Below are 16,011 nucleotides of genomic sequence, written 5' to 3'. Positions count from 1 at the left end.
CAATCTCCAAATGGATAGGAAATTGCATAAGATTCTGTTACTCCTACCATGGAAAACCAATTCCACAGAACATAAGACCTCATTCTACAAGGGCTACAGCCACTACCACAGCTTTCTACGAGGAGTGGCAACCAAGGACATTATTGAGGCGGCTACTTGGACCTCCGTGCATACATTTGCCAAGCATTATAATTTACCTCTATACTCTAGATCCCGAGCAGGGTTTGCCACTGCTGTACTGCAAGGGATCCTAACTACACCATAATTTTTCTTCCTCCACCCCTAGTTTGGCTATGGTATTCTACCCATTTGTTATGACTGCAGATGCATCCATGAAGGACATAGTACAGTTTTGTACCTACCATAAATGTAGATGTCCGAACTGGATAGCATCTGCAGTCAGGATTACCCACCCTCCTTCCCTCTGTGGTACTCCTAGGGTATTTACCCGCCTAATAGCTAGCTGGGGGGGAGTCTCTTATGGTGTATTTGTTTGTATATATGTACATACATGCTTATTTTTTGTGTTTGCCTCCTACTTTTTTGGAAACATTGGCATTTATCCAAAATTTAACCTTCCAAGAGGGCAACTGGCATCTGGGGCAAGAAACACTGAGGAAAATGGCGTCGGCTGATGCCTTTATACCCAAAGACCAGCAGAGATGACGTCGGGTGAAGTGCGACATCAGCCCAGACTTTGGAATCCGGCCGACCGAAGGGCTGCCTGACGACAGGACAACCCATTTGTTATGACTGCAGATGCTATCCAGTTCGGACATCTACATTTATGGTAGGTACAAAACTGTAGTTTTCCTTGCAGAGAGTTTGAGTACAGCTATACTCATACTGGACCAATTTTTCCTTATTATGCAGTACTTTTTTTCTCATTTTTATTTCAAGTGTGTTATGGTGATTCTTATGAGTTATGCAGTGCAGTTATTAGTGGTGGGCAAGATTGTTACTGTCATTGTGCCATTAAGTGCATATTTTTTCATGTAGTGCATAGACACTAAAATATGCCAAGAACTTCACAGAGTCCTCGTACATGGTTCTGTGATGGAAGTCAGCTCATAGCTATACTTTGTCAAGCTACTGTAAATAAACTGCCTAGAGAAATGCAAGATTTATGGCAGGATCTTTAGATTTTCCAGATGCTGATTTGCCAAGTATGCCCTACAGAAGTTCACATTTCCCCAAGTTCATAACCTCTTTTCATATGTGCTGTACGCATGGATATTTTATTTATTGAAATTTGACCCACAGACTTATTTTCAGCCAAAACCCAGGCTGCAAAGTATGAATGCAACAAATGTGTACAGTTTAACCAGTTAGCAGGAGGTGAGAAGAAATTGGAGTACTTCGAGAAGACTCAACTAGACAGAGGGAGAACATGTGAAAATCCGCAAAGACAATGAGCAGAGTTTAGGGTTGAAATGCAAAATCCTTGGAACTGTGAGTCAGAATTCTTAACACAAAACCACTGTGCTGCCCTTAGAAGGTGCCCCCTTGTGGTGGCCATCCCTTTCCTGCCCGCTCAGGGATCTGTCACTGATATCTTGCTGGACTGAATTTTTGGTCTTTTTAAGAGCTCATATCTTGTTTATGAACTTTTTAATAATGGTTATATGTTAGAATGTATTTGAATACATATGTTTATGTTTAAAAATGTCATTGTTTTGTGGTTTCATAATTTCTGATATGCTTGCAGATATCACAGAATAATGTCTTTCATCTAACTTGTTCTCGAGAATGCAAGTCACCTCTTTTCTTAAACTGAAGTGAAGAGTTGATCATTTAAGTGATGGTTATATGTCTTGAAAGTTTAATTTTATTCTTAATGTTAAGAAGATTATCTCTGAGGTAAGCATGTTTTAAATTCCCATGGGCAATTGCAGAATCTTAAGCTGGATGGACTACACTACAAAGTCTAATCCTGATAAGTCAGTAATGTAGTTTGTTTTGTTTTGTTTTTCAGTATGTAAATTTATGGCTACAGAGCTCAAGAATGCTTTTGATGAGACTGGAAAAACCAAAGAAGTGATAGATACCAAGTACGGATTCATGGATGGGAGTAAAGGCTCCAAAATAAAGTATACAACATCGTAAGTAATTTTAAATGCAGTTCAGGCATGCTTTCATTTGACAACTACAGCAGATTACCTTGTTCTCATATCTTGCCTGTATTGTTGATTGAGAGGGTAGTAGAAATCACTACATTGCATATATGGGGAGACCATTGGCAGACATTAGTGGCAATTAATCGAGAAAAAACTGGGAAGAGTGATAGGACACCACTGCAGGAGCCAACATCACAAGGATATCGGGCAAAGGAGGACTGTGAGTACTTAACCAGGAGGAGGTAGGGTTTAAAGGACCAGTCGAAAAGGGTTATAAGGAACTCAAAGAATGGTAAAGGGATTTAGGTGCACCATAAGGAGGGAGACACCAGCAAAGAAAGTAAGGAGGGTGATGTGGTGGGAACTAATATAGAGTAATGTTACATGTAGGAGAAGTAATGGCATGGGGAAGGAAGAGAAGATAGAAAGACGTTGTGGGCACAGAGAACAGGATTTTGGTAATTGGACTCATTCTCCAGAGTCTTAGTAAGGGACACAGGGGAGATCATATTACAGAAAACCTTGTTTTGGTGCTTAGATTTAGCAATATATGGGAGAGGGGTAGATTCATGTTGTGAAGCAAGTATGCGTGGGTAGTCCTGTCAGGATAAAACAGAGGAACAGTTGTGGATTCGGTTCATGCAGCTTTATTACATACAAACACATCAGGATTGAGGCTTAGTAACTTAAACTTAAATAAACGTATGCACAGACTGACTACTGCACTCATACATATTAACACTCTGGCTGTTCACTCAAAATGGCACCTTTGCCTGCGTGTGCTCTCCATTTATATATACGTGCCCTCACTTTGAAATACTTCTTAAAGTTACAACATATGCTCTGTTCTACATCCTCCCTCTTTCCCTCTTTAAGAAATTGGTTGTACACAGTAGTAATGACAACAGTCATTGACATGCAATTGTACAGAAATAATCCTTTGGCATGCAGTTATACAGAACTAATTACAAATGAAGCAGTCACATCCAGGTTGCTGTGTATTTTACACTAGGTCTGGAAATATGCCCTGATTGACATAAAAATTAGGACTGGGTTTAGCAACAGGGACGGTCTTTATTGAATGTTCAACTTCAGGGACATCTGGGACATCATCAGGAATGGGAATAGGTACTGAGACATGTCCTTCAACAGAAGCATTGTCTGGATTTCTCTGGCATCTAGAGTCTGTATCACAGATACAATGCTGCGATATCGATTCGGACACCGGAAGAAGATGCCTACGATTTCTTCTGTATTCTGTACCCTCAGATTTTACTAAGCAAGATCTCAGTTCAGCATATACACCTCTCACTTGACCAGTTCGATCAAAACCTTTCGCTGTTTGCATCCTCACTATCTCTCCTCCTTTCATTGGATGAAGAAATCTGCTCTTTTTATCGTAGTTGGACTTCTGTAATGAATGCCTTTTGAATAGTTGGGCTTTGATTGCTCTGGTGTTTTTACCAATTAAATTGTCACAGGTTATATTTCTGACATTAAGCAAATTCAAGAAAACATCAGTATGTCATGCCTCAACCTCTCTAGTAATTGCTTTGCACTTTGTACTGCACGTTCAGCTAGGCCATTTGATTGTGGGTACTCGGGACTACTGGTAACATGGATAAAGTCCCACTGTTTTGCAAATTTCTGAAATAGCTGACTGGTAAGCAGGGCACCGTTGTCAGAAATAATTTTGTGTGGGCTACCATGGACTGAGAAATGATGTTTCAGTTTAGTAATGACAGTACTGGACGTTAGATAGCAGATCAATCTCGGACTAGTTCGAATAAGAGTCTATCAACAGTAAGTAATGTTGGCTATTCCACATGAATATGTCAGTGGCTACTGTTGACCAAGATAGTTCAGGAATCTGGCTTAGCTGAAGTGGCTGTTTTTGCAAATGTCATTTAGTTCTATTGCATACTGAACAAGATGAAAGTACTATCTGAAATAGTTTACTTCATTTGGTCTTCAACCTGTGGGATACCGGATTCAAGCCGGCAGTCTTAATAGCATCTGCTCCGAACTCCAAGCTCCTCCCCTTACCCATAATTCACCTCCACTACCTTCAACCCCCAGATCTCATTTGCCGTGGGTAGCTAAAGCATCATAATCTCGAGCTCTGAGTAGTAAGTGGGGTTTTTTGAAAGCTTTTAGAAAGCCTTTTTCTCTATATATTTGTAGTGTAGTGTAGTGGTTAGTATAGGTTCCCCTTCTCCTCCCCTTGTTTGGTGCATCATGTGATTAAACTTTGTGGTTGTTTAGCTTAGTTTAGCCTAGTTGGTTAGTGTACTTGCTTCCCCACCCCCCTCAGTGTGTTTTGTGTGTGTGTGTGTGTGTGTGTGTGTGTGTGTGTGTGTGTGTGTGTGTGTGTGTGGTCAGTGGCTTAAGTGGGAAAACTGATAATTTTTTTTCTGAAACTACTTGTTTTCCCTCTCTTGTTTGGATGGCTGATAAGCCTGTATTTAAAAGGTGCACTGAGTGGGGCCATAAGCTGTCCCCAGCAGATGGCCACACTCTTAATGTAATATGCTTGGGCGTTGCCCATCTCAGTACTGACTGCTCTATATGCGCAGGTATTAACTCACGTGCAGTCAAGGACAGGAAGACTAAGTTGGCCCTGAAAGGCTTTCTTCCCACTTCTGAGGTGACTGCCTCGTCCTTGGCTTTGGTCACAGCGGCTGCTGTGGCCGCCTCTACTTCCTCTCTTGCTTCTCCTCCCTCCCAGGCTGGGACTCAACCTCCCGTTTCAAGGCCTGCAGAAGTGGAAAGAAAAGGGGCAGTGAGAAGGGGAGAGAGCCAAAATCCAAGCCTGAGAAACGTAAGAGGTCTCCGGACCTCCCATCACCTACTAAGAGTCAGCGTAGGATCCATGACTCCCCTCTGCTCTGATCTCTGAGATTTTCCATGGAGTCGGAGAAGGAACGGTGTCCATATAGGGCCTCTGTTCCCCGACCTGCAAGTTCAGAGTCCATGGCCTCGTCAAGGTCCACGCGGTCCTTATTGAAAGTCGACATGGATAAAATGATGAAGTTCATTCATACTCGGATCCAGATGGGGGTTTTGCCAGCCCCCTCTCCCTCGGGGGGAGCTTGCTTCCTTTTTTTTACACCGATATGTCCTTCTCCGATCCGTCCACTGGGTTCGGAGTACTCTGATCCGAGGATGGCTTTAGTCAGGGGGTTGGTGCCATCAGTTCCTGCTTCCTCAATGCCGACAGCTGCCTGGTGCTTGGCTGATCTGACCAGCTTGGATCCGAGCCACTCTCAGCGCCGGAGCTTGGGTGTCTGATCAGAGGGAGCAGAACTTTTTTCATTGGCTCCGGCTTTGTCGGGCCAAGTTTCCTCCCTCGGAGCTCCGTCCACTTTGGGCCCGGCTCCAATTCTCTTGTTGGACCCAGGGAGACCGGCCTCCTTATTGGTTCCCCAGGAGGTTCATTCTCCTTTAGCATTCAGTGTAGTAGAAAGGGTTCTCTCCGCTGGATTGGAACCCCTGACTATCCCCTCTGACTCCGCCCTGACCACCTTGGCTCTTTCTACGAATCCCATCATTTTACAAGAGGGACAGCCAGTGCACGAGGAGCCCCAGACACTTCCCCCTGAGGAACAAGTGGCTTGTGAGTTCCCCCCCAGAGAGCCCCACCGGAGATGTGCTTCACAAGCATACATGTAAGAGGAGGCACTTGGACTCCCCCAAGTCCCTCACCGAGGATACGGATTTAGATGATGGAGAAGGTTCCCCCAGGTCACCTCCTGAGGATGTCTCGTTTGGAGACATTATGGAAATTCTTCAGCAATAGGGAGGTTGGACTGCCCCCAAATCTTCTGACGAGTCCATGTTCCTGGAGGCTTTCGGCACGGGCCCATCTACTTCCTGTGTGTCCCCTCCCACAGATCCCTTGGTGGACCTGGTCACCTCACGGGCTTGGAAGGAGCCAGGCACCGTGGAAACAATCCCCAAAAGGCCTGACAAGATCTTGAATCCACCTTCAGATAGACGCTATGGTGGTACCAGCAGCCACAAAGAAGGAACTTGCCCAAGAGAGTTCCTCGGTTCATCCTCCTGACCGAGAGTCGCGGAAGATGGACCGCTTAGGAAGTGGGTTTACACTTCAGCTACCTTTTCTATTAGGGTGCTGAACTACCTGGCCCACGTCACAAGAATCCAAAGCAACCTGGTCAAGGAGCTGTTGGAGTCTCCCCCTAAGTCCATGTTGCAGGAGGACAGGGACTTGTTCTCCGTGAGCATGGCCACTTTGAAAGCAATCTCCAACACGTCCATGCGACTCCTTTCACATGCTACTGTAGGAGCGGCTAGGGCGGCTGGGTCTGGCATGTCCATGAGGTGAGACGCCTGGCTCAGACTGTCAGTTTTTGGAACCTTTCAGGGCGTCCTTTGCCAATGCCCCTTATGATGGCTCTACTCTCTTTGGTAAGACCGTCAAACAGACTTTAGTCCAGAGTGAGAAGGACGTGAAGACACTGTCTGCCATCGGCATCCGCTTCTCGAACCCTCAAAGGTCCTTTTCCCGGAATCAGAGGGCAAAAGAAGATGCGGTTCCGAAAGTCACAGTATTCCTGGGACACTCGGGGCTCTTCTTCTTCCCGCAGAAGCAGAGAGGGACAGAATGGATGTCAGCCCAGAGGCAGAGAGGGTCCGAGGAATTTTGGGTCTCGAGAACTGTTCTTGGACAGGCCCAGACAGCAACTCTGAGAGGTGGCCCCAACTGCTCTACTCTGGAGACAGTTGGGGGATGATTTTCCTTGCACCTGGCAGCATGGGAGTCCATAACATCAGACCGCTGGCTGCTTCAGATCATATCCAGAGGATACTCTAGCCCCTTTGTGGTTCCTCCCAAATCTCTCAAGCACCTCCCGGATGTACCACCCACGCAAAGGGAGACAGCAGCACAGGAATTTCCAAGCTGCTAGAAAAATGAGCCATCAAAACCGTCCCCCCAGATCAGTCCAGATCGGGCTTCTACTCCAGGTTCTTTTTGGTGCCAAAGAAAACAGGGGACTTAAGGCCCATTCTGGTCCTATCTACCCCAAGCTGTCAGTAGCCAAAGAAAAATTCTGGATGGTCACACTACAGTCCATCATGCCGTACCTGCAAGAGAGTGACTGGATGTGCTCGTTAGACCTCCAGGATGCTTACTATCACATAAAGATGCACAGAAGCTCCAGGAGGTTCCTCCACTTCCGGCTTGAAGTCAATCATTACCCTTTGGTCTCACCACAGCCCCCAGGTATTCACCAAAGTGATGGCGGTAGTAGCGGCACACCTGGGGCTTCAGGGGATTCAGGTCTATCCGTACCTGGATGATTGGCTCCTCACTGCTCCCACCAGGCGTCTACCCTCTCAAACCAGGAATTGTTTCTTAAACCTTGCCCTGCATTTGGAGATCACAATCAGTGCATCCAACTCACTTATAAATCCTGTCCAGGTGATAGACTATATTGGGGCAAAGATAGATACATTACAGTGCAAAATCTTCCTGACCTTGGAGAGAGTACAAAACCTGAGGATTCATGTCTGTCTGATTTACCATTCTCCTCTCCCATCGGCAGAATCAGTGTTGAGGGTCTTAGGTTCAATGGCAGCGACCATTACCCTTCTCCCGTGTGCCCGGTTACATATGAAAATTCTACAGTGGACACTAGCTGTACAATGGTCCCTGTTGGAACTTCCGTTGTCATATCCAATACAACTCAGTCGAGTCTGTCGGTCGTCCGTTCTCTGGTGGATGTGTTCTCCAGACATTTTGGAGGGACGACCCTTTGTTCCAGCCCCTGTCCAAGCCACAGTGACCATGGACACTTCCCAACTCAGGTGGGGGGGCATTGTTCGGGCAGGTCAGTCCAAGGCCTGTGGTTTCCTGTAGACACCAGCTTGCACATAAACGTTCTAGAGATGAGGGCAGTCCTTTTAGCGTTCCAGGCCTTTCATGCCTTATTTCCTCTGGGAACCATTGCAATTCAGTCAGACAACATGTCAGTGGTCTCATATATCAAGAAACAGGGAGGGACCAGATCTTACCCCCTTTGTTGCGAGGCAATGAGAGTGTGGGAATGTGCGATCTCCACCGGTCGTTTTCTCATCGCAGCTCACATTCCGGGATGGTCCAACATTCTATCGGACCGGTTAAGTTGGACTATTCTTTTGCCTTAAGAGTGGTCTCTGAATGTATCAGTAGTGGAGCAGATCTTCCTGGAGTGGGGTCAGCCTTGCTGCGATTTCTTCGCATCTTCCAACGTGAAGTGCAGTGAGTTTTTCGCACTAAACCCTCTACCGAGGGAGTCCATCAGAGATGTTCTAGTCTATGCTTGGCCTCCCGGTCTTCTGTATGCTTACTCTCCAGTATCTTTTATCCCGAGGTTTCTACAGAAAGCTCGTCGACTGAGGAGCAAAGTGATCCTCATTGCCCCGTTTTGGGCTCACCAGGTATGGTTTCCCTTCCTTTGGTCTCACCTTCTAGCTCCACCCTGGATCTTGGATCCCATTCAGGATCTGATTTCACACCCATCAGGGGTTCCTCATCCGAACCTGGACAGTTTGAAGCTCACAGCTTGGCTGCTCCAGTTCCCATGATCGGTAGGACTCCTGGATTATCCTTTTCAGTTAGGTCTATTCTGGTGGCTGCTCGTAAGTCTTCAGCCAGGAAGGTTTATCTCAGTAAATGGAAACAATTTTCCTTATGGGTCTCTCAGAGGAGTTTAGACCCCTTTATGGCTCCAATTTCTGCCATTCTTGATTTCCAAGCTGATATTTTTCAACAGGAAGCTAGTTCTTCTACTGTCAAGGTTCAGTTGGCTGCCATTTCTCATTTTCATGTGGGTGAGAATTCTGCTTCACTAGCCTCCTCCAGACTGTGTAAAGCCTTTATCAAAGGGACTTTTCTGTTACGCCTCCCTGTCAAGGATCCTGTTCCTCCATGAGACCTTAGTATGGCTCTTCAAGCTCTGGTCGGTTTGCCTTTTGAACCCGCTGCAACTACAGATCTAAAATTCTTATCTTGGAAAACAGCTTTTCTGGTGGTTATTACCTCTGTGGAAAGGGTTTCAGAACTGCAGGCATTGTCCGTCAAAGTTTCTTATTTGATTTTCCACAAAGATAGGGTTTCCCTTCGGACCAATCCATCCTTTCTTCCCAAGGTGGCATCACCAGTTAATATCAATCAAACCATCAGTTTACCAGTTTTCTTTCCTAATTTTGCTAACAAAATGGAATACAAACTCCACTTGCTGGAGGTTCATAGACAGTTACGTTTTTATTTACACAGAACCAAAAATTTCTGTAGATCCGATCAACTGTTTGTATCCTTCTATAAACCCTTTTTGGGAAAACCTATCTCCATGGTCACTATTGCTAGGTGGATTTCTTCATGCATCCTTCAAGTCTGTAAGGACAGAGGCATGTCTCCTCCTGGTCAGTTGAAAGCTCATTCCACTAGTTCCATGGCTACTACTGCAGCCTTCTGGTCTAGAGTCTCTTTGGATGATATTTGTTCTGCAGCTACTTGGTCCTCATCTCATAAGTTTATTTTTCATTATAAATTGGATTTGACCTCTAGAAGGAGAGCATCCTATGGTTCCGCGGTGCTCCGAAATATCCTTCCATAAGGGCCACCCATGAGTTTAGTAGCTGGGGACTCTGTCCCACAGGTTGAAGACTAAATGAAGTAAACTACTTCAGATAAATAAGTTATGTACTCACCATAACGTTCCATCTGAGTAGTTCTACTTCATTTGTCTTCAACCATCCCTCCCTCTTTCCCCCAGACCTTGTCATGTGAACAGCCTGCGGGCTGCAGTTATAGGTCATAAGTATTTTTTCAGGTCGGGTTATCATTATAAGAATCAGTGGTACTTGCGTATTATCTCAACCAGATTTTCGCGGTTGCGAATTTACAATGCTTCTGTACAAGCAATGCCACAAACCACTGTAAGGTAGTATTTAGGGTCTGTTTTATTTGTTGTGGACTAGCTTTCCATTACAGGGTCTGTGTGAAGGGGAAGACAAACATTTGAGGAAACCCGCTTCGTGTTTTCAGAGTGTCTTACACACGCACGCTTGAATTAGAATGCCTGCTGTTGTTCTGACGAACTGATTATTTTGACAGTGTGGAAGGAAGCAGCCTTCAGAGAAGGCAAAGGCAGACCCTGTAATGATGGTTTTAGTCACTTTATTTTGGGGGGGGGGGGGTACTATTTGTAAAGACATCTTCAGGTCAAAATTAAAAAAAAAAAAAAACGGTTGCTGACAGCCACAAAGTACAGGAAGAAGAGAGCATTGTCCGGCAATGAGATGTTTTGGGAAAGTGCTCTTACTACGTGTAATCATGAAGTGATTTCAGTAACCGGGAAGATGCAATGACATGCTGCCGCCAGGGAAGTGCATGAATAGACAGTTCACTATTTTTCTAATTTTTATTCATAACCCTGCATAAAAGACCCTTCCTTGTCAAAGAAAACACATCGCCTCCCATTTTTAAAATCTTACCGGACACATTTCACTATCGGGAAGCAACCTTTACGATCGCAAAAATCTGGCTGTGATAATACGTAAGTACCGAATCAGCATACTCGATCTGGGGTTTGGAAGGTAGTGGAGGTGTATTATGGGTAAGAGGAGGAGCTTGGAGCTCAGAGCAGATGCTAGTAAGATTGCCGGCTCAGATCAGATATGGATCCGGTATACCACAGGTTGAAGACAAATGAAGTAGAACTACTCAGATGGAACGTTATGGTGACTGCATAACTTCTTTTTATCGATATCTTTTGACAGAGAAGGCCAAACTGCTAGTCCTGTCACCCTTCTTTTGGTAGTTTCGGTACCTGGGTGGCCATGATGCAAAATCTGGATGTACTCATGTTATAAGGAAGTAAGAATGATAACTTTAAGACCTTTAAAAATGATACCATCTTCCATTAACATCTCATCTCTGTAAGGAAAATAAGGTTGCACTTCTGTTGGTACACAAGATTGCCTTGACTGCCATCCAGCATTGATAAAGTGGTTGAGCTTTTTCAAAATTGGATCAGTTTTTGTATGATCTCTTTGCTCATAAAGTCTTGTGGTAAAAAAAAATAAATATGCACTTCCATGACATTGAAGTCAAAATTCTCTGCATCAAGCTTTTTTGTGGCTTTACTGGGCTATCTAGATAAGGTATCAGTCAGATAAAAACTTTGCCTTTTGTATAGACCATTTTGAAGTTGCCTTTTGTAATCTGAGCATCATTCTTTGTAGTCTTGCTGGAGCTGTATGCATAAATTTCTTTAAAATAGTAACTAGAGGTTGATGATCAGTGTTAATCTGAATAGCTCGGCCATAAATATAATCCTGGAACTTTGAACATGCGAACACAATTGCCAGAAGTTGCTTCTCAATTTGAGCGTACTGCATCTCAGTTTGGGTAAGAGTTCTAGACACACAGGCTACTGGTCTACCCTCTTGAAGAATAACTGCACCAAGACCGAACTTTTTAACATCATAGGAAAGAATTACTGGTTTGTGGGCATCATAGTATCTTAATGTTGGACTGGCAATTTTCGCTTCTCTGTTTTTCTTCTCCTTAGGCAGAGGCCAGAGGCTTAGCTGTTGGTGTGTCTGTTGGTCAGCAGGCTACACTGCTGAAAAACAGCAAAAAAGCAGAAAGAGAAAGATTTACTTATTTAGGATTTCCCTCCCCCCCCTGATATAAGAGGCCTAGGGGAGCCAAGAGTTTGAAAGTTTTGAACAGGCGATGATGTTTCTGAGTCTCGGCTGAAGACTTGCAGCATTCTATGAGGGAAGGTCAGGAGGAAGATCATAGGGAAAGAGCTAACTTTTTAGGTTTTTTACCTCAAATATACCCCCTTGCCTCCCCCTGTTCTGGATATATATTTCAGAGGCTTCATTTTGTTCTTTTTCACCTGAAATCCTGATTCTCTCTGCCTCTAGCCCCGCCTTGCCAGATTGGTACAGATGGGTAGGCTCATAAATATCTCTATAAGAGCCCAAGGGCTCTATAAGAGGGGAAGAGGTCAGGGGGGTAAGGGGGTTTTAAGGGTGTGGCACCTCTTGTGTTGTGAAGATAGTCTAAAGATAGAGAGGGATTTGCTTGGGATAAGAGAAGGTCTACATCTTCTACCTCTCCTCCTTAGCCATGGGGGCTTTGAATTTTGCCAGTCATATGTGAAAATAAAAAAATTTTCTTCTTTAAAAATTGAAATCTAAAGGTGGATGCTCTGGCAGGCATTGACTGTAAAGAATTACAAGATTTTGGTGCATGTCTCTGAACAGGTGGTAAGCAGACTGTTAAAGCAAGTTCAGCCTCCAAGTAGTAAAAAAAAATTGGCCCTGGGTGGTGCGTGATCCTTCTTCTTCTGATCTCAGTCTAGGGGATAGATCAGACGGTAGGGGCAGAGCTCAGAGTTCCCTTCAGACCTAGAACATGGAGTTCACCTGCACAGTCTTCAGCTGCCAGATCCTTCTTGCCTGGCCTTCCTTTGGGGAGGACGGTTGGCACTCTTCAAGGAAAATTGATTTTTAATTACCCAAGACAGATGGGTATCATATATCATACACCAAGTTTGTTTATTTCATATACCACCCCTCCTTTCAAAGGCATGCAGCCGCCTCCTCCTCAGCAAAGACTGAGCTAGCAAACAGATTTTCTTCTCTACTAAATAGGAAATATTAGCAGGTCCCTCTGCCAGAAGTGGAAGTGGGCTATTTTTATTTTGTTGTTCTGTTTCTAGTACCAAAGAAAGGGAACACGTGGAGACCATTTGATTTATCTATCCTCACAACATATCTGACATTCCCAAGTTCAAAATGTTGACGCTATTACAGCTTTTACTCTGCTGGGCAAAGATCACTGGATGGTGACTGGGATCTCAAGGAGGCTTACCTTCATGTTCCTATCAGGCCGACTGCAAGAGCAGGGGTTCCTGTCTTGTTAGTTGTCATATTCTGGTACTTGGTAATGCCAAACTGTATATGAGGAAGGCATCTACAATCAAATCAAAATCAAAAACACCAAGATATGGCACAGATATGGACACTGTCATTCAGATAGATAATACCTTGCATTCAAAATTTTGTGGTGCTCAGGAATGTCACCTAAACAGGACTCCAAGACCCTGTGACAGACCAGAGGTGTGATCTAGATTCCAAGACCAGAAGACAAAGCTTGGGAGCTCAAATGGAAAATGAAAATGGGTACAAGACAGAAGCCTGCCAGACTACAACATTTACACATATCAATGAAGAGGCAGTCCAAGCAGTCCAATTTCTATTGATATTTCAACTTTTCAGGACAGGTGTTGATTCAAACAGACAAAACAAAAACAGACAACACAACTGTCACACACAAGGCAACAAGGGGACATTCATACCCTGTATGCAGACAAGCAATGATTTTGTGGAGACTGCTCTCAGTTTACAGCTAAATCTTCAGGCAAGGGTTTCTGCAGGAACACAGAACTTAGCAGATGGAAATTGATCCTCATGTGGGGAACCCAGACATAGATCTGTTCGCTTCCACATAGATCTGTTCGCCCACTAAATTACCAGCTGCCAAAGTTTTGCACAAAAGGTTTCAGTGGATGCTTGGAAAGTGGATGCTCTCTGGATCATTCGCATGCCTTTCTTTCCACCTTTCCCTCCCCTCTCTCCCTCCAAAGGTACTCTGAAAGGACACAGGATGCCTACCCGACCATTTTTTTTAGCGAGCTGGCCTGGACAGCACTGGTACCCATTACTTAGAAGTTCAGAGGGGGAGCCTCCAGCATGGCCTGCTTCTGCCTCCACACCTGCTGTCTCAGGAGAACAGTCATTTTATTTAATGTCAAACTTCATTCTCTGCATCTAACAGCTCCGGCATATTCGGTTTTAAACCCCTGAGGGTCTCAGCTTCCACAGCAAGTTTAGTAAAGATGTTTTTGATGTTTCTCTAAAAACCTAATTTAAGTGCTCTATATACCTTACTGAGTTATTGGACAAAGGTTTCTCCCTTCTCCTCTATAAAGGTTCATGCTGCAGCAATTTCTGCTCACTATGACTGTGACCCATTCTCATTTTTCATCCTTTTTATTTCAATTCCTTAGAGGGGCAAAGAATATAAGACCCCAAGAGAGCCTCCCTCCCTGCTTGGGATCTCAATTTTTTGGAGAAACTCACTCCTACAACCTTGAGCCTGCTGCTGCCCAGTCGAGTTGAAATATTTATCATGTTTATGCCCAAGGTGGTGTCTAGTGTGGCTAAAAACCAAATTATTTATTTTTTACTGCAAACCCCAAAACCCCAAAAATAAAGGGGAGAAGATTTTGCACACTTGGATATACACAGACAGTTGCGACAAGCAGAACTAAATTTAAAAGAGCAGTCTCAGCAGTTGTGTGTTGTTGTTTGTTTTTGGGTTCTCCGGGCAAACCTGTTTCAAAACAAAAAACTATTAAAAGTGGATTGGTTTTGTATTGCTTTCTCTGTTATTCCCATCATGGTAATGAGATTCCAGCTGGGATTAGGCCTCATTCGGGCTGGATTTTGCACTGCAATTTTAGGCATTTTTTGGCAGCCTTAATGCTTTTAGGTGTTGCCTCCTCTCCTTACCTCTGCTTTGGATTTCTACTAATGTAAGGGACTGCAGCAATGAGAGAGGACATATACAGTTTTTGTACCTACCATAAATGTAGATGTTGTAAGGACTGCAGCAATGTGGATCTTCGAACATCTACATTTATGGTAGGTACAAAACTGTACTTTTCAGGTCATCAAATGCTTTTTGGTGTTGTTCCATCCATGACCAGGTATCATTTTTGCGTATCAGCTCTCTTAAGGGCGCTGATAATTCACTGAAGTCTGGTATAAACTTGCCCAAATAATTAACCATGCCAAGAGAATGCTGTAAGGCTTGGACATGGCCTGGAGCTGGCATCTCAAGAATAGCTGTTTGTTTGGAAGGATCTGGCCGTAAACCTGAGCTGGTAAATAAATGACCAACATAAGTAACTTCTGGTAGCCTAAGTTTAGATTTCAGAGGATTGAACTTTAGATTCACTTTACATGCTCTTTCCAGAACTTTCCTGAGGTTTCTGTCATGCTGTGCTTCACCATTGCCTCCAACTAGTAAATCATCCACTGTTATAGCACACTAATAGCCTGAAAAAAAATTGCTCCATTGCACGCTGAAGACTTCATTGACAGAATTTATACCAAAAGGCATTCTGAGCAATCTGTATCTACCAAAAGGCATGCTGAATGTAGTCAGTAGTGAAGATTTGTGACCAAGCATTACTTGCCAAAATGAACTCTTTGCATCTAAGACAGAAAAAACAGTGGCATTTCCTCGACTTTACGCCTAAGATGGTGGGGGTCTCATTAATGCTTTGTTTAAGTCTCTTGGATCAGTACATATTCTGATTTCATCTGAGCTTTTCTTATGAGTAGCTACCCTGGAAGACACCCATTCAGTTTGTTCTGTAACTGGACAAATCACGCCTTGCTGCACCATTTTATCTGACTGGGCTTTGACTCTGTCCTGCATAGCTGTCTAAACTCTTTTCACTGGTCGGACCACTGGACTGACTTCTGGGTCTAACTTCAGGGAGTACATAACTGGAAGTTTACCTAGCTTCCCTTGGAAAACATCAGCATACTCTGAGAAAATAGCATTGGTGGAACTGGAACTAGGACATGGTGCTTACATGATGGACTTTTGTTTGGTAAAAGAAAGCACTTTCATTCTTAAACTGTCCCTGAGACCTAATAATGACTGCACAGGTCTTTTGACTACATAAAATTGCAAGCTGCCCAGCTGAATAGCATGAAAGCACTACTGAGCTTTCAGTCTGAATCTCTTCACCTCCATAAGCAACAAGCTTTGCACACCAGCTCTTACTCTAGC

General features: G+C 44.1%; 1 protein-coding gene across 1 annotated transcript in view; it reads left to right on the top strand.

Moving 5' to 3' along the window:
• The window catches only part of LOC122815417 (protein canopy homolog 3-like), a 549,901-nt gene that overhangs the window by 225,149 nt on the left and 308,741 nt on the right, over positions 1 to 16,011 (top strand). Inside the window, exon 2 of the mRNA XM_044087893.1 lies at positions 1,976 to 2,102. Coding sequence (XP_043943828.1) covers positions 1,976 to 2,102 — 127 coding nt within the window. The remainder of the gene's footprint in view (positions 1 to 1,975; positions 2,103 to 16,011) is intronic.

Source organism: Protopterus annectens, chromosome 11.part0 (assembly GCF_019279795.1).
Source record: "Protopterus annectens isolate FY-2018-M chromosome 11.part0, PAN1.0, whole genome shotgun sequence".
NCBI classification, from domain to species: domain Eukaryota; kingdom Metazoa; phylum Chordata; order Ceratodontiformes; family Protopteridae; genus Protopterus; species Protopterus annectens.
This window is presented reverse-complemented; position numbering and strand designations above follow the sequence as displayed.